The sequence below is a fragment of the Oryzias melastigma genome, linkage group LG24 (genome assembly GCF_002922805.2).
Source record: "Oryzias melastigma strain HK-1 linkage group LG24, ASM292280v2, whole genome shotgun sequence".
NCBI lineage: Eukaryota > Metazoa > Chordata > Actinopteri > Beloniformes > Adrianichthyidae > Oryzias > Oryzias melastigma.
Window position 1 is genome coordinate 17,574,294 of NC_050535.1, and position 18,950 is coordinate 17,593,243.

Here is an 18,950-nt window from a genome sequence, read left to right on the forward strand (position 1 = left end):
ATTTAGGCCTCATTTCCACTGAGCGGTTTGTTTTCACGGCGCATGTGTGGTGTAGACCGCTAATGTCTCATTGGTGCCATCCAGCAGCTCGTCTTTTTATTGCTTTACTTCTGGTACATTGTGCATAACAGGAATTTAATGCTGTTTAAAACAAGAAGATAAATAGCGCCGTGAAGGGAAGAAAGACTTCTGGATTGGATTCTGAGTTGGGTGCTTTCTAATATCATCATCACTTTCTGCCAATCAAAGAGTGGATTCACCGTTCTGTGCCACTTTACAATCGATGGTCCCCCTAAAGAAGTACAGTTCAATAATGTTTAATGCAGGGTTCTCAAACTCAATTTATCTTGGGGCCACTGAAGGCAGAGTCTGGGCTGTATGGAGTTCCATTTATGCCAAAAATATGTTTTTGTGTCCACTGTCTATATCTTTGGTACATTGTCTATGTCTACTGAACAAGTTTATTGAACATTTGTTTATGTCTATGTATCACTAAAAACAATCCTCCTCGTGTGTAACGACAGGAGCTAACAACGCTAGCAACTGTTGCTAAGGACTTTTTTGACCAACGACAAAAGCAAATGCAAAGTTTTAAACATCCCAAAGCAAATACAAAGCTATCATCAAAGAAGCGTGGACATGCAGAAGATATTGCTTAGTAGAAATGGGCCTCAAAATATCAACTTGGGAGCCGCAAATGGCCCGCGGGCCGCCAGTTTGAGACCCCTGGTTTAATGGGTCAATTTTACAATGGAAATGCTCAAAATAACGGACTGTAGCGTACCGCTGTGTGGAAACTAGGCTTAAGAGGTCCGCCTGCTCTTTATGTGGATCTGAACCAGTAGAAAAATGTAATGACTGTGACTCTCAATTGAACCGCTGTAGACTGGTGACTGTGGAACAATTCCCCCCTAAAAAACTGGAATGGTCATTTTTCTTTCATTATGGTGTGGAAATTGACTAACTCCGCCAAGGCGACTTTCAAAGTAGTAAATTTCAGACCTGAGCACTCACTCAAATAATTAGTTTTTTTAGAACATTCAGAAAAAGAACATAAAAAGACAAAAAAAAATACTCAAAATCCACCATAAAAAGAACTACTAGAGTTTATATAATGTTAAGAAAATTGTTTCAGTCTGTTAGAACCGTATTGTTGCCAGATTATCATCTGTTGTGCCCTTGACTGCAAAAAACTGGATGAAAATCTGTCCGACTGTCTGTCCAAAAAACTTCTGACTAAGACACTGCACTCCAAGTTGTTCCAGTGGAGATGCACAGAAGGAAACTGTTTATACTGAGCAGCTACTACTATGTGAAATACTGGAAGAGGTTCCTAGAATGAACAGTCAGGAAAAGATCTGATAAAATAAAGGAAAAAAAAAATCATGTGGTCTTTTTCACTGCCTGACCTCAATGTCTACCACTGATTATTGTTACTTCTCTGTTTATGCTCGTTTCTATGGAGCTAAGTTAGGGCCAATATTCTTTGAAACACGAGTAAAACAAATTGAAAAAAATATTGGTGTTTGGCCAAAAAAATGTCAAATGTCCAAAACTTTTTGCTATTTTAAAATAAACTCAATTATTTTCAGCTTCAAATGTTCTGTTTTAGAGGTTTCAAAACTCAAAATTTCAATTTCAAAGTCTTTTGCACTTGCAAATTTTTTGGTTTTTAAATCTGAAAATTTCACTTTCAAAACTTTTGGCCCCATTGAAGCCAAAAGTTTTCAAAAAGATTTTTTGGCCAAACAACAATATTCATTTGTTATAAATAATATTGGCCCTAATTTAGCTCCATATATTTTCTGACTGGATTGAGCTTTAAAATCTCCCAGATTCAGCTCAAACATCCTATTTTTCTCATAGAAAAACACTAAATAAAGAGTGAATTCATTTCTATCCACTCAGCCATTATGTCTTAAAGCTAGAGCACATAAACCTGTACAACGTAAAAAGAAAAATCCTTATGGTGATGGAAAATCAAGATACGGTGAACAATCTAATCAGAACATTTCTGCAAGACTTATTGTAAGAAAAAAAAGCAAAGCCAGCTGTGGTTTGGCTGAACGTTTTAAATAAAAGAAAGCTGGAATTAGTTATCTTTCATTTTAAACGTATCAAATTAAAAGAAAAAATAATTGAAGACAGGATCTTTGCTTGTTTTATGAATGTCCTTGGAAGACCCGGAATTCTCTCCCCAAAAGAAGAAGCCACTTCACTCTTCCCAAAAAGAAAAGTCTCATTGTTATCTGTGTCTAAGGGGAAGGTTTGTGGACTTTCCTTTCCTCCTTCATTGTTTATCACCTTTCGGAACATCTTGACCCACTTCCACCAGAGAACTTTCCATGCTTCTTTTCATTCCTCAGACAGATCTGACACAAAACTGGATGGGTAGGAGGTTGTGCTCGGACTGCAGGGTTAAAAGTTCACTTTAAACCAGGGTCAAACATGTGTGAACTCCCAGACCTCCCAGGCAAGCTCAGAGAAGTTGCAAATGGTCGACGAGAACTTGTCCTTGAGAATGTCAAAATACAGTTTGCGTGATTTTGTTTGTTCTAATAAAAAAAAAAAGAAGAAAAAAAAAGCATTTTAAACTGAGAGATATGACGTTGTTCACTTTAACTTCCTATCGACAGTATAAACCGATTTTTGTTTTATTTGCTAACTAAATTTCTTTGGTTAACATACAAGCCTGCACTTATTTCCCATAATCCCTTTGTTATTATTTGAATATCTAATCTTGTGTTGACTAAATACAGCTTGCATGTTCAGCATATCAAGAACCATGCGGATCACTTGTGAAATTGAAAAGCTTGATGACTTCATATCGTATGTGTTTCCAATGACATACTTTGGTGTGAAGAGACTGAGAATGAGAAGGTAAACTCACCTTGTTTTGTGGTGCCGTCAGTCTGAAGTGGCACCCCGAGGCCTGACTGATACCTAGGAGTTACTGTGACTCGGTAGGTGGTTTGAGGCCGAAGCGATTGCAGTACAGCTGTTGTCTCAGATCCGTCAGTGGTTGTCTCCATCTCTGAGCCCCCAAACCCAGCTGGCGTGTACGTTAGCTTGTATTGAAGGACGGATCCAGGAGCTCTTTGCCACGAAACCCTGAAGCTGCTGGTCGTCTCTTCAGACACTCTGAGGTTGCGCACAGAGCCTTGCTCTACAAGACAGAATGGAAGTTTGGTTCTATTATTGTATCATTCTATCATTTTGATAAATGCTTGAGACATTTTTGTCTGGAGTTTACAGCATTTAAAATCTTTACTGGTTTTCAATTTATCTTTCCTTCAACTATGTCAATATCCAGAAGTGGGGACTCGAGTCACATAACTTGGACTCGAGTCATGAATTTGACGACTTTAGACTTGACTTGGACTTTCAAAGCTCTGACACGTGACTTGACTCGGACTTTAATATCCATAAGTCACAAACTGGCTCAGACTTTAATATCAATAACTCGTGAGTGGACTCTGACTTTAGTGTCCATGAGTCGCATCTTGACTCGAGTTTTAATGTCCATAACTCTTGACTTGACTCTTACTTTAATATCCATAATTCATGACTTGACTCGAATTTTAATGTCCATAACTTATGACTTGGCTCTGACTTTAATATCCATAATTCATGACTTTACTCTGACTTTAATTTCCATAATTCATGACTTTACTTGGACTTTGATATCCATAGCCCGTGAGTGGACTCTGACTTTAATGTCCATAAATCGCATCTTGACTCGAATTTTAATGTCCATAACTCGTGATTTAACTCTGACTTTAATATCCATAATTCATTACTTTACTTGGACTTTAATATCCATAGCCTGTGACTTGACTCGGAGTTTGATATCCATAACTTGTGACTTGACTCGAACATAAATATCCATAACTCTTGACTTAGACCTTAGCCCTTTGACTTGGAAAGACTTGCTATTTTCCTCAAAATGTAAGAGTTAAAAGTATATTGAGAAAGTCCGCGCTGTGGTCTCTCTCTGTGTTTGTTTACATCTTTTTGTGTTGTCAGCCCAACATCCAATCAAATTAGGGACACGTTGGATTGATCTGGCAGTCCAACCAATCAAATTGCAGAAAAACATTGCCTCGCCCTCCAACTTGCCTGTTTTTTTACATTCTAGCATAGAAGTTAAGAGGTTGTCAACAAATGACAGTTTACAGAACGTGTGGATGAAAGGATTACTGACAGAGACTCAACAATGACCAACTTGCGGGCGATCATATCGGTAACCATAGCACTGCAGGTGGGTCAGGCTAGGTTGTTTTCAGCCGTTTCCTGATATTGACTCAGTGTTGATGACAAAGACTTGAGACTTGCAAAACAAAGACTTGATGCCACCTCTGTCAATATCTCTATGCAATACATTGTAGATGTAAGCTGAGTTGGTAGTCATAGCAACATCTAAGACTAAACAAAACAGCTCTGCACACATACCTTCTAAAGTTGTCTCGTAAGCAGTCACCGGCAGGCTTTCCCCCTTTTCGTACTGAGCTATGACGTTGACTTCATAGCGGGTGAGAGGGGTGAGGTGGGGGATCAGGGCGGTGCGGGTGTCCCCAGACACAGACATTGATACATAATGTCCATCTTCATCGTTTTCTGGTTTGAACCGCAGCAAAAAGGAGTCAACGTTGGGGGCGTCGATCTGCCAGGAGGCCCGGAAACTTTTTGGACCAACTTCTGAGAAAGACAGATCCTTCGGCTGGATCAGATCTGGAGGACGTAAAAGAGAAATTCCAGTCAGTATTAAGGAGGATTAATCGTAGAGTTTGGTTTGGTTAACAAATTATTCCAATCTGTAGACACAATGGTAAATTATGGATTCTTATAAAACACTTTTCCATGTGCTTTGGAGCCAAAGGGGGTTTCAATGTCTTACACAAGGACACTTGTTCAGTAATAGTTTGGAGCTATTTGATCATGATTATTATCCCTTCAATTTTACATTGGAGTGGATCCAGATAACAAATCTAAGGCTGTTTTTAAAGGGGAACTCAAATACCATTGACAGTATAAACCCGACTGGACCAAGAGAGTGCGATTTCATCCATCCATGGACGGATGGATGGACGAATGTATGGATGAATAAATGGATGCATGGATGGACGGATGTATGGATAAATAAATGGATGCATGGATGGACGGATGGACGGATGATGGATGGATGGATGGATGGACAGATGATTCTATGATAACCACTCTTGTCAATCAGGAGCGAGGTTGCAGGAAGGCCACACCCCCACCAGTTGAATGCGTGCTCAAGAGAATCTGTCAATCGACATCATGAGAAAACCTATTTTTAGTGAGCCATCTGATTGGTCACTCTATTATTTTATTATCTTAAAAATATTGCCAGAGATCCGCCCATTCCTCTCTCTTGCCAGCACAGAGGTGCTAATGCATGCTTTTATTTCCAGTAGATTAGATTATTGTAATGCCTTGCTCTCTGGTCTTCCCAGAAAAAGGATATCAAACCTTCAACTTCCTGTAATAGCGTACTCTGTGAACTTGATTGGGGTCACTGGTGGGGACAGGTCCCTAAAATATTGTTTCTTCACTGCAGTACAAAGCCAGATTTCTATTTCTATTTTCCATCATTTATTTTATTTATTTATTTTAATTTATTCTATTCCTTACCTTTGTGTGGCAACATGTCAACGTGTGTTTGTGTTCCTCTGTGTGTGTGGCGAGGTGGTGGGTGGGGGGTTGAGGACAATGTTTAGGTCCTACAATGTTTCCTGTTGTTGGTTTTTTTTAAATTTGATTGTTTTTATGTCAAGCACTTTGATTGAAATGTATTTTTCTGGAAAGGTGCTATACAAATAAAGTCAGATTTGATTTGATTTGAAAAACTTGCACAACAGCAAAAAATATCATTAAAAAATAAGGATTAGCAACATGTTAAAAAATTTTATCAGACCAGGAGAAGTTACTCCGACAAATATAATGGCTGAATAATAGCAGTTTGTTTCTCTATAGAAGACTATGGCTTCTTCGGTCACTCAGTCCAGTTCTCTTATGCAGTCAATGGTTACAAAAAGACTTTATGGTCAGTGCCCATTGGGCGTTTTATTTTATTTTTTTGTCCCATGAAGTCATCCTCCATCCAACACATCCCAGAAAAATGTAACCACTGAGGTCGATTCATCTTGCAATTATTCACTTTTTAAGGACAAAATAATTATTTAAAGTGGACATTTATGTTTAAGGTAAACTTTATCCTGAAGTGGCTCCTCTTTTTTGAGCCATGACTATACAGTTCCTGCACACTTCTCATGGTGAACATAAGGTCATCATTATGTAAGACTTACATAACCTGCATCTAAAGTGTCCTCAAGTTGCATTTAACCCCGACAACCATCAATGTAATCTTTTATTTTTGCTAAGGAAACCAGACCACCAGATGTTGGAGGATTTCTGAGGGTTTCGTTACAAAGAGCACATTTTTGAGTCCCATAGTGTTTATAAATACACGATCAGCAAACAGTCTGGACTATGCCCGTTGCTAATACAGAGTCTGCTGCCTCGCCAGCGAGATTTAAACAAATACCTCTCCCCAACCAGTATTTGACCTATTTCTACTACTTCCACATGCAGGAACTCCAAAGATCTAAAGGTGGACATGTGTTTTACACATTTAGGCAGAATGCAGGGTTTAGATGACAAAAAAGAGGCATGCGTGGAAAAGAGACATCAAAGTAATTGTGTGCATATGGATCTAAACTGGAGTCGTTTTTTAGATTTTTTTTACGATAAAAAGATGACAGCTGCTGTAAAGTCACGTCCATGTTTTGTTTCAATGACTAAAAATATTCAAAATTCATTTTATTATCATTTTATAATCATGGCTGATTGAAACCACCACTATAGTTAGGAAACTGGAAAACTGACAACATGCAAAGTTTGGGGATAAAATGAAAAATGGAAATGCATTCAAACTTTTTTTTTTCTCAAAAAAAGAGGATTTTCTGCCATTTTCGTTCATATCTGGGGATTATGTTTAAAGGTGGAGCTTTGTGAAATGCTTTTACTTTACCGACATGTTGTCTTTGATCAGTAATCTGCAACCTGAAGGTCCGGAGCCACATGTGGCTCTGGTTAAAGTAGATCAACTGATAAATTGATTAATTTAGGATGTTAGATTTGTGAATTTATGGCCAAGATAAATTTTGTAATTTTATTTTTTTTAATACCGCTGCTGATATTACATTACATCAAAGGCCTTATGTTTCCTCCAGAATGCTTACATTCCCAAAACTAAGCAAAATATTTGTAAAAAGTTACATTTTCTTTAAGTCCTTTTTATTATTAAGATAAACCACTGTTTTAGTTGCAATCAAGAGGGGAGAAAAGAGAAACATCTATCTGTAAATAATCTATTAAAATGTTGTATTTGATCTTAAATCAGTTAAGTCCTTTTTATAAGCAAGTTATAATTAATAAATAGGGGAAACAATGATCAAAAGTAGATTTAAATATAAAAAATGAAATGCTTTTGTTGGTATTAACATTTTAAATTAAAGTACAATGTGTTTTCAAAGAGCAAAATCTAATTATTTTATTGGAATAAAATGCTGTCTTCTCTTTATATTTTACTGTTTTTAAGGCATAAGTGATATTAAAGAAAGTAACATCTTTACAAGATAAATAGTTAACCTCTCTGCCGAAATGCAATTGAAGGCTTTGAAAAAAGCTGGAAACAGACCGTAATGAGATATTTTTAAAACATTGCAAATGCTTTAAAGTGAAGAAAAAATGGTGTACGATTTCAACAGAATATTTTAATCTCTATTTTCTTAATTATTATGTTGGTTCCTTCAGATGTAAATTCAATGTAAATGTAAATTGTAGGGCTGGATATCGATAATTTCCAAAAACGATTCAGTTTGATTCACAAGAGCCTGGATCGATTCCATTCCATTTTCGATTCTTCAACTCAATTCCATTTTGAATTTACACATTTAGACACATTTGCTTAGAAATACATTAATGATCTACTACATGTTTTGAATATATTTATATTAATCTGATCCAGTTGACATACTGTAAATGTATCAGTGAAATAATGAGATTGTTAATATCATCCAGTGTTACATGAATTCTCTAAAGGAGTTCTAACAAAAAATGGAGGCGTCTCACTTTGGTCACTAGGTGGCGATTGCGCTATAGCATTACACTTTATTCCAAAAGAAGAAGAAAAAATGAGCAAGAAAACTGTTTTTAGATCACAAATGATTACTTAAAAATATATCCAAAAATAGTTTGTAAAATTCATGCCTGTGAGTTTATAAAAATGTTCATTTAGTCAACAATGTATGTTTAGGTCGACTGACCGTTAGCATTAGCCGTCCTAAGGAAAATTCCATTAAACGTTAGCATTAAGCTAGCAGACGTTAGCTTTATGAGTTAAATCTATCTATATTTTTATGGATCGAGTATTGATCTGTTAAGCTTAAATCGATTTAAATTGATTTTTTCAACCTAGCCTGGTAAATTGGTCTACAAAACCAGGAAAGAAATAACTGGTTAGTAGCTGGTTTAGGATTTATACACACAACTCTTTGAATCAAAAGCCAAATTCACCAAAATGTTTTTTCTGTTTTCAGCAAAAAACCTCTGATAAGGAAGAAATGAATATAGAAAATGATGTAAGATTTAAAATTAAATATGATCACAAAACAAAATGCAAACTATTGTGTCTTTTTTGTCGTTTTTACTTGATGCGTTTGCCAACAAAATCGTTTGATTCATCCCACTTACTTCGCTGGTTGATGATGCGATGCTCCGCCTCAATCCTTAGACATATGGACTGCGCCAGCTGTTTGGAAATTCTCTGGAAGGAATCAAAGTCCTCCACCGTGTAGACGTGGCTCTCTGCGGGCGAGTTGGCGATGGCCTCGAGCTCGGAACGCACGGCGTCTTTAACCCCCACAGCAAAGATCTCCACGTCGGCGTTCCTCAGTTTGGCAGCCGCGTCTTTAAAGGCGTCCGAAGACTTCCCGTCGGTGATGAGGATAGTCACGCGAGGAACCTTGTCACGTGCGCCCCTGTTGCTCTGGAAGATCTTTTGCCTCACATAAGTCATGGCTTTGCCGGTGTTGGTGGAGCCGCCGCGATACGGAAAAGTCCTCACAGCCTTTAGCACCGACTCCAAGTCTTTGTGGGCGTTCAGGTAGAACTCGGTGTGAGGGTCTCTGCTGTACTGGACCAAGCTGATCTGAACTTTGTCTGGTCCGACATCAAAGGTTTTCACCAAAATCTCAAGGAAAGTTCTCACTTTGATAAAGTTCCCAGGGCCGATGCTGTAGGATCCATCAACCAGGAACACAACATCTGCCGTCACATCCACGCCAAGAGAACATTCTGGAGAGAGGGGAAAGAAATGAACGCTTCAGGCTTTAATAAAAAAACACAAAAAAAGTTTAATGACACATGAACTCATGCAGCAGATGGATTGCACACACTTCTCTAGAAAAATAATAGTTCGTTTGTTTCGATATAAATCAATCGCCAGAAACATCTATGGTTTTTACCCACAATGCAGCAGTCAGAAAAGTAGCTGTTGTTTTAATACAAAACTTTACAAAAAAACAATATATTATTGCAGACTTTGATTCAAAAGCAGTGTGGTAAGTGAGATGGTCGAATGACAATTTTTTTAAATTTCGATTTCTGAGGCTCCGCCTTTCACTCCTTGTCGGTCCCGCCCATTTCACAATGTCATTTTTAAGCCAGCGCATAGACAGTCTACCAGCCTCCTCAGCGGAACCAAAATTTGTAAACAAAACCATGTGACTAAAAATGGATGCGCTGCGGTCGGAAAAAGCTTGCCAGGATTTTTCTGTTATTCAAACTTTTTATTTTGCTGATGGATTTTAAGCATCTTTATGAATTCCAGGTTCAACACTTTTACTGCTGGTTTGAGGAATCCTGCATGACGGTTACTGGAGACGTACAGGTATGCACGCTAAAGAACACGTCGGTAGAATCAATGTGGATCACGTTGAGCATGACTTCATCTGACCACATTTTAATGAGTTTCCGTGTCTCATCTTTGTGGTTTTATAGTGTTGCAGCAGACAGCGCAGGTTTTTACAGGATTACTCTTAAATGCATGAACGGATCAAAATACCGTTCTGGGGTTCATTATAGTGAAGAATGGACAGTAAAATTCATTTAAAACCTCAAAAAGTAGAATTTTCATAGTAGGGCCCCTTTAAAAAAAGTTCCCAGTAGTATTTTAATTATGATTATGAAATTTCTAACCCAAATCCCACTACCTCAATGTGTTAAAAAAGCTATTTTTCATGTTGATCCGAAGCCTCTATTCCCAAAATCTCCGAAATTTCATTGTAACTGCAATGACAATAAAGGCATTCAATTCAATTCAATTCTGAGGGGGCGTGGCTTTAGGAGCTCAGCTGATTGACAGCAATTTAAAAGGAGAAATACTAGGAAAATGCTAAAAACAAAATGATTTCTTCTTATTTGTTGTCTTTCATAAGAAAAATGCCACACATACATGTTAAAAACTCAAAAAACCAGGACTTTCATCAGAGTCTAATCTACGATGTGTACTCACCCATTGAGACCTGAACAGGCTGTGTCTTCTGCATGACTCGTATTGGTTCGCTGGGTGTTAACCCCTTAAAAGCAAACAGGTTCACTTGGTACTCGGTATCTGGAGAAAGGTCTTTGACCACCACAGAGGTCTGGGTTGCTCCAATATAAGCATCCTGTTGTTTACTGCCAGCTATCATGGGGATCATCTGGACCCTGTATCCGGAAACATCACTGATGGAAGCATCCCAGGTCACTCGCATAGACTTGGAAGCCACCTCCAGCACTTGGAGGTTAGAGGCTGGTTCAACAACTGTAATAAATCCATAAAACCACCATTTAAAGTCACGGGAAATTAAATGATGATATCATTTATTCAATAAAAGACTTCTTAAATCATTTCCTCACCTTCTTCTCCACTGATGATCACATTCAGTTGGTCATCCACCGCGGAACAAATCTGGGTAATGAAATCCTTCTGCACAGTCGGAATCATGTCGAAGTTAGCCACGCTAAAGACATGGTTGCTGTGAGGAGTAGAGGCCAGCAGCTTCATTTCTGCTTCATCCGCTTGATGGATACCTGACATGTGGAAAGCAAAACCCTCAGGTCAAAGCGTTTTTGAAGTGTTTGGTACTTCTTGTCTTGGAAACCCAGCTGTGGTTGTAATTATCTACCAAATCTGTCTTCAGGATTTTGAGGCATGCTAATAAATTTGTGTAAATTCCAGATTTCTGTTTCGCTAAGAGCCTGTAAATACCGGATGAAATTACCAATAAACCAGTTAGGGTTTTGTTTTCCGCTTTAGCTGGGTAAATTGCAGATTTTTCTTCTTTTATGTCAGGAAAATCTGGCAAACATGATGTTAAACTTTGAAGCAGACACATTTTTAAAGCATTTAGTGCAGCCTTAAAAGCAGAGATGTCTGGGATTATTAAAAATACATATGTATTAGTCCTAAAATCATGAAAATGTACAACTTAAATAATTGTTTTATAAATTAAATCAAATATAAACTACTGATCTTGAACTTGGATGAGATTGACTAAACTAGTATCATTTCTTTGTAAAGAAAACTGAAAAAAACAAAGAGAAATGATGTTGCTTAAACAAACCAAGGTGATAAAAATTTTGCTTAAAGAAAAATAGAAATGTTATCAATGCAAAGCTATGTGTTACAACTGTAACATGTTTTATTTAAAAAAAAATCTAAAGTAAGAACGAAACTGTCTCACAAAAACTGACATGTTTTGGTCAATTCATCCAATGATGGTTTCATGAAAATGTTTGCTTTGAGATTACTGCTCGTTTATATCATCAACATGTGAATGTTTTTGCAATTTATTTATGACTAAAGATGACAAAAAAACTTTAAGGTTTTAATATAGGATGGATGGGTTCACTCAGGCAGCCCTGTGACCCTGAAAGATGGATGGATGGATGGATGGATGGATGGATGGATGGATGGATGGATGGATGGATGGATGGATGGATGGATGGATGGATGTTCAAATGGATGGATGGATGGAGAGATGGATGGATGGACGGATGTTCAAATGGATGGATGGATTGATAAATGTATTGATGGATGGATGTTCAAATGGATGGATAGATAGATGGATGGGACTGACTTGTTGAGGGTCTTGACTTCTATTGCTGCAAACTGAAATCAAATCCTCCTCTTCTACTTTTCGACCTCACATCCTAACCGTTCTGTTCTCATTGTTGCCTCACACCTCTGCACACATTAAGTAAATCACCATCTTTTGAACAGATGGTAATAACCCACGCCTCTGCTCTTTATGGAAAGTCTGACAGAATGTAAATAGTCATAGAACTTGTCAACACTTGCTTGTAATGTTAGCAATGTTAAAAACGTTTCCTTGTTACTTCTTTACATCATTACAGGTAGATTTTCTTTTTTTTTTGTAAACAGCATTTTAAAGCTTCAACTACAAGCAGAAAATGTGTGATGTGGATTGTGATAAACTTGTTCTGGCAGCGTACCGAGGACAAAGATTTCCACCCCCATGCTCTTCAGCAGCTTGGCATGATTGTCCAGTGGATCCTCCGACTTGCTGTCTGTGATGATCACAAGCACTTTGGGAAAATCTTTTCTGGCGCCGGCTGCCTCGGTGAACGTGTTTTCCAGAAGGTAGTTGAGGGCGTTGCCTAGATCAACAAAAAGAAGTCCAGTTTTATATCCAAAGAGTTGAATATTATTGGAAACCTAGAAAATAATCACAGATGTTAACAGGGTGGACAGTAGTTTATTTTTATTTTTTTATCCTGTCTCAGCTTGAAATCAGAGAGCCCCTGAGCAGGCCTCCTCCTTGCTGCCTGATTGGGCATAGGTGTGCAGTGGGGGCGTGGCCAATGGGAAACAATAATGCACCGCGGAATACACAAACAGGGAGAGGAAAGGGGAGCGATGGGGACCCTGGAAGAGAGCAGCAGGGGAAGCCAGGTCTAGGACCTGGTGGAACGCGGCTGGGTAAACCAGCATCAAAGGAAGCTAGCACGACGAGGGAAGCCAGCATTGGGCCCTGGTTGACCGCGGTTGGTGAAGTGCGGTTGGTTGAGTGCAGTTGGTGAAGCCAGCATAGGGCCCTGGTGGAGCACGATTGGAGGAGCCAGCGTCGGGCCATGGTGGAGCGCGGTTGGTGGAGTCAGCGTTGGGCCCTGGTGGAGCGCGGCTGGCGGGGCCAGCATTGGGCCCTGGTGGAGCACGACTGGCAGAGCCAGCATCAGGCTCTGGTGGAGCACGGTTGGTGGAGCGTGGTTGGCAGAGCCAGCGTCAGGCCCTGGTGGAGCACGATTGGCAGAGCCAGCATCAGGCTCTGGTGGAGCACGGTTGGTGGAGCGTGGTTGGCAGAGCCAGCGTCAGGCCCTGGTGGAGCACGGTTGGTGGAGCGTAGTTGGCGGAGCCAGCGTCGGGCTATGGTGGAGCGCGGTTGGTGGAGTCAGCGTTGGGCCCTGGTAGAGCACGGCTGGTGGGGCCAGCATTGGGCCCTGGTGGAGCATGATTGGCAGAGCCAGAATCAGGCCCTGGTGGAGCACGGTTGGTGGAGCGTGGTTGGCGGAGCCAGCGTCGGGTCCTGGTGGAGCGCGGCTGGCGGAGCCAGCATTGGGCCATGGTAGAGCACGATTGGCAGAGCCAGCATCAGGCCCTGGTGGAGCGCGGTTGGCGGAGCGTGGTTGGCGGAACCAGCGTCGGGCATTGGTGGAGCAAGGATGGCGGAGCCTGTGTCAGGCCCTGGTGGAGCGCGGTTGGCGAAGCCAGCGCAACTGGGTAAGCCAGTGTCAGGAAATGGTTGAGCGTGGCTGGGGAAGCTAAAGTTGGGACCTGGTGGAGCGCGGCTGGGGAAGCCAGCCCCAGGCTGACAGTGAAAGAGCCCCTTCGGACAACTGCCCACCAAGTAGAGCAGCTCGGGCTGAGGCAGGGCCAAACCGTTGACACAGCTGAGCCTGGAGCCAGACAGTAGGGGGAAGCAACGTGTGAACACAGAGGATTGTGTTTGTGACCCACCCCTCTTCAAGTACCCCTCTGTTGCTTTTTTTCTTGTTTTTAGCCACCCAAGAGGGGTTGCTTTTAGTCGCCAGTGCTGAGATTTTACGTTGCATGTCTTTGATTATTATTTCATTATTGTGTGTTTTTATAGTGTTTTTTTTTTGTATTTGGTATTTTAGCCACAAACTCCTGGGTTGTTTTATCTCTTTTTTGACAGGCTCCTGGCTCCAACAGAACAGACAGAGGACCCAGCCACCCCCCTTCAATTCAATAAGTTCTTATTAACTCCCCTTTGAACTGTGGTCACGTGTATCTTGACCTCACACACCCCAAATCATAGAACCCTGCGGGTCTGCAACACAACATTCTCTAGGTTGATGATTTTGTTGGTTTATTCAAATTCAAAATATGAGATGTATTAATCACTTTTCAACAAAACTTAAATATACATAAAAAGAAACAAGAATAAGTCTTTTAAACCTTTTTTTCCCAATATTATCCACCCTAAGTGGTTGCAGCCGGAAATAATTAAACACAGTGACCTCATTTCAAGCATCTCTGAGCACCAACTAACAATTTAGGACAATTTAGGACAGAATTTAATGAGGAAAGACTTCAGAAATTATTGTTGTGATTAGAGTACATTAGATTAGTGTCCAAACTATTTACAGTGGATCTGTTTTATCAAGCAGGCGTAACTGGATAAGAAGCTGTTAACACAGAGCAGCTCATTTCATCACTGATGAAACCCTCAGGAGCTGCTGCTGAATTCCATTTACTGACAGTGTACCCAAACATTGTGGAACAAGAGAGTGCTGTAACCATTTGGCAATGAAGAAACACACTTTTTTTTATAAGGAAAATATTTCTGATTCTTGTTCTGCTTTTACTTTTTAATATTTTGGTCATGAAAGTGAGATCAACAACACAGTACAACAAGATGGCTTCAAATTTGTGGTGAGAAATGGTAAAAAAAAAAAAAAAAAATCAGAGCCGTTTACCTGTCTTAGTGATGCCTCCTTTCAAACGCAGTGAGCGGATGGCCTGAAGCAGTGCTGCTCGGCTGGTGTGCTGATTGAGGTTAAGCTCAGTTTGGGCGTCGTTGCTGTACTGGACCACCGCCACACGTGTTCTGTCCGCGCCGATCTGAAAGGCGCCGGCCACGGCTGAGATGAAGCTGCTGATGTGCTTGATGTTCGGCCTGCCCACACTCCAAGAGCCGTCCACCAGAAACACCACATCAGCGACTGCACTGGCAAGGCATTCTGGGAGAAGAACAAGCAGCTTCAGCAAACTTTGTCACGTTTGGCATTCAAGGTTTCCACATTTCAGCATCTAATCTATGGAGCTAAATTAGGGCCAATATTATTTGAAACCCAAATAAAACAAATTGAAAAAAAATATTGGCCCAAAAAAGTAAAATATATATATTTTTTACTACTCTAAAAACAGTGCAAGTATTTTCAGCTTCAAATGCTCTGTTTTTTAGTTTTCAAAACTCAAAATTTCAATTTCAAAACTTATTTTTCATTTAATTTTTTTTTCCATTTTTAACTCTTTTTTTCGTTTTCAAATCTGAACATTTCAGTTTGAAAACTTTTGGATCCATTGTGGCCAAAAGTTAAAAAAAAAAAAAGAGTTGAAAGTGAAAAAAAGTGAAACTGAAAAAAAGAGTTTGGGGAAAAAAAGTTTTTGAAATTGTAATTTTGGGTTTGTAACCTAAAACCCAGAACACTTAAAGCTGAAAAAATTTTTAAAAATTTTTTAGAAAAAAGTTTTGGACATACAAACAACATTTCTAACGTTGAGAAGCTCTGAATCTGAGCTTGAAGTGAAAAGCCGGTCTTTTCCTGTTCCTCTGCTATGCTTTCTGATACTGTCTAACACAACAAATGCTGAACTGAAATCTACCAAGATTAGTAAAATAATCCAATGTATCTCTTTGTTTTTGTAAACTTTTAAAACGGTAGAAATCCCAGAAGAAACCAGATAAATCTGTTTTTTCTTCTCCTGTACAAGTGTTAGGGCAGAGTTGTGATAAATTTAAAGTTATTTAAATTAGTTAAAGCATTGTGGATTATAAACAATACCACTGATCTAAGAAAAAAACAGATGTTTTGCTTTATTAAAACTGGATTGTAAGTGACAGTGATGAAGCCAGAGTGATTTTCCCTTCAATCTTGTAAAGGGGAACATATCCACATGACTTTTTTTCCATGAAAACATCAGTATCAGTGTGAGAAGAACAATGGCCAGAGCTGCAGCAGCAGCAGCAGCCGTGTTATTAGAAAAGTGCTCAGCTATAATTCCCACTCCTCTAAAGTTGAGCTCCAGCTCAAACAGCAGCATCAAGCCCCACCTAGAGCTAATAACCCAAACCGGTGATTTAATACATCAGAGAGTCATTTGCTCTCAGCACAGAGAAGTGTTGTGTTATGACAGCCTCCCTTTTTAATATGGAGTTTTAGGTGTAGTAATACTCACTGACTGAATCAGAAGGGTTTGGCGCTACAGTGTCCCCTCTTGATCTTCCACTTGACTCAACTGAAAGACCAAAAAATAGGACAAACCATACATTTAAAACACGTATTTTTAAAGCTCTTTATTCTGAAAGTGTAGTTTCTAAACAAATTCAATTAATGAGAAAGCTAAAAGAATGATCATGCAAAGACCCACCCAAATGAAATGTTTATGTAGCATTTTTCTGATGATGAGATAAAAAAATCAGCTTAAAAATGATTCAAATGGTGAATCAGCAACAGATGGAAAAATGCAGCTTAAAAAGATGGTATTTGTAAAGTAGAAAATAACAGGCGGGCCACAAGCTTCCCACTCGCCTCCATTCTGATGCACACAAATAGATCCATGTACATCTTTGTTTTCCTCGTCTGAGCTGTCATTTGTCTCAAAACTGTATAGCTGGATGGCTCAGATGTTATTTTTTGTTCGACCGGTTATGTTAAAGGGTAACCAAAAACTAAATCAAATTTTTTTGTCTGTTGACCTCTATAACTGAGGCTTTGAAAGTGCTGTCTGTTGGTCATTGCCAAATTTTAACAATTTAAAATAAACTTGTTTTATAACTGAAATTATGGCTTAAAACCGCCAATGTGCTGTCCCCTACAGGTTAAAATAATGTAATACAGTTGAATTTTGTGATTGGTCAATTTCACGTCATCACGCTCTGAGCTCCAGTGTAAAAGCACCGCCCATCTTTGACCACTCGCCACCTTAAAAAGTTGAAGCTCTCCCCGTGACACAAAGAGTGGCGGAGCTAATGCCAAGGGTGTTGGAGGTCACCCCGCAACGCTGAGAACACTCTGTGATGTTGACAGCGAGAGCAGTGGAGGTCGCTCTGCTACGCCCAGAACGCTAAAGAGAATGCTCGCCTAACCGGCCCTTGGAAAGCTGGCTGACCAGCAGACAGAGAGCCGCTGTGGGATGGGGAGGCAGCCTGCTTGGGCCTCCTGAAACTTATGATTTTTTTTTTTTTTCATAAGACAATAATAGAAATATTCTTTAGTCACCTCAAGCTAAACTTCCTGTCACTGTCAATCACATATCCAGACCACACCTCCTCCGCTCAGCCCGCCTCCCCTAGCCCCGCCCCCTTTTTATACATTTCTAAAATCTGGGCTGAGAGTGGAGTCAGCCTCCAACTGTACTGTTTGGTTACCCTTTAAATTGGGGGTAAGCTAACAGTAGAGCACCTAAACAGAGAGCTCTTAGATATTGGTGATAGGAAGAGGGGGCGGGCATGATCCACACTGGTGGACAACTCAGAGGAGAATTTCTAATGAGCTCCTCCCACTCTGCTGAAACTATATCCTAAAAAACCACACAGTTTTTTTGATTTAGCCAAAAATGGCATATTGGTATTTAAAGGGTGACCAAACAGGGAAGTTGGAGGCTGACTCCGCCCACAGCCAAAATTTGAAAATCCAGTCAGAGGGGTGTGGCAGGAGAACAGGTCTGTTATCATTCCTTGAGTTGCAGATCATGACGTGGAACTTCTGAAATGACGTGGGACTTGAATGGTTTGACTAATCACAGAATTCAACTGTAATACCTCAATTCAACCTGTAGGCGGCATCACACAGACTATATTTTTAAGAATTACACAAGTTTATTATAATTTATCAAAAATTTGGCCAAAGACAGCAGTTTTAAAAGCCCCATTTAAAGAAGTCAACAGCCAAAAGAAGTTGATTTAGGGTTTGGTTACCACTTTTAAAACAAGTCAAAAGACGATTGGAGTGGGTCTTAAGAAGATCCCTTATGGAGTTCCTGTACTAACACCATAACATGTTATAGAAATGAATTGCTTTATACTGAGGATGTATTTCTGTAATTTCTTCATAGCAAAGGTTCATTTCCTTTGACCAAAAGTGATCACACAATCACTGAAGGACTTACGTGTGATCTGACCGGAGATAGGAAGACTTTCCTCTGATCCAGCATATGCAACTATAGTAACAACATAATCCACATCTGGACTCAGGTCATAGATGGAGGTGGTAGTCGCAGATGCTGGCAGAGAGAATTCTTTTATGGGTTCTTCTGAAAAAAGAAAAAAAAAAAAGCATAAAGTCAGAGGGAAGCCATCAGGAAACGATTACATTACTTCATTTCTACAAAATTAAAAACAGAGTTGTAGGAAAGCCTGATTCCAACTGTTGACCTGGGGACTGGAATAGCTGCGTAAACACTTTAAAGGTATGACTCATTTAAATGAAAACTTTCCGCCTTAAAGCAAAACAGATTGTTTTAACCCTTTGGTGCAGCCTAGATTATTCATCAATGAATGCAAGAACTCGACAGACTATAATTTCACAAAGAATAAATTAAACCTGACTCGTGA

At 39.7% G+C, this 18,950-nt stretch overlaps 1 protein-coding gene across 5 annotated transcripts in view; it reads right to left on the reverse strand.

Moving 5' to 3' along the window:
* Positions 1–18,950, reverse strand: part of col12a1b (collagen, type XII, alpha 1b) — a 146,268-nt gene that overhangs the window by 119,485 nt on the left and 7,833 nt on the right. For all 5 annotated transcript variants that reach the window (XM_024290520.2, XM_024290521.2, XM_036210692.1 and 2 more), the window contains 9 exons: positions 18,506–18,649; positions 16,574–16,633; positions 15,091–15,354; positions 12,586–12,750; positions 10,987–11,160; positions 10,601–10,891; positions 8,779–9,381; positions 4,453–4,731; positions 2,891–3,166 (listed from right to left, as the gene is read on the reverse strand). In XM_024290520.2, the coding sequence (XP_024146288.1) occupies positions 2,891–3,166; positions 4,453–4,731; positions 8,779–9,381; positions 10,601–10,891; positions 10,987–11,160; positions 12,586–12,750; positions 15,091–15,354; positions 16,574–16,633; positions 18,506–18,649 (2,256 nt within the window). The remainder of the gene's footprint in view (positions 1–2,890; positions 3,167–4,452; positions 4,732–8,778; positions 9,382–10,600; positions 10,892–10,986; positions 11,161–12,585; positions 12,751–15,090; positions 15,355–16,573; positions 16,634–18,505; positions 18,650–18,950) is intronic.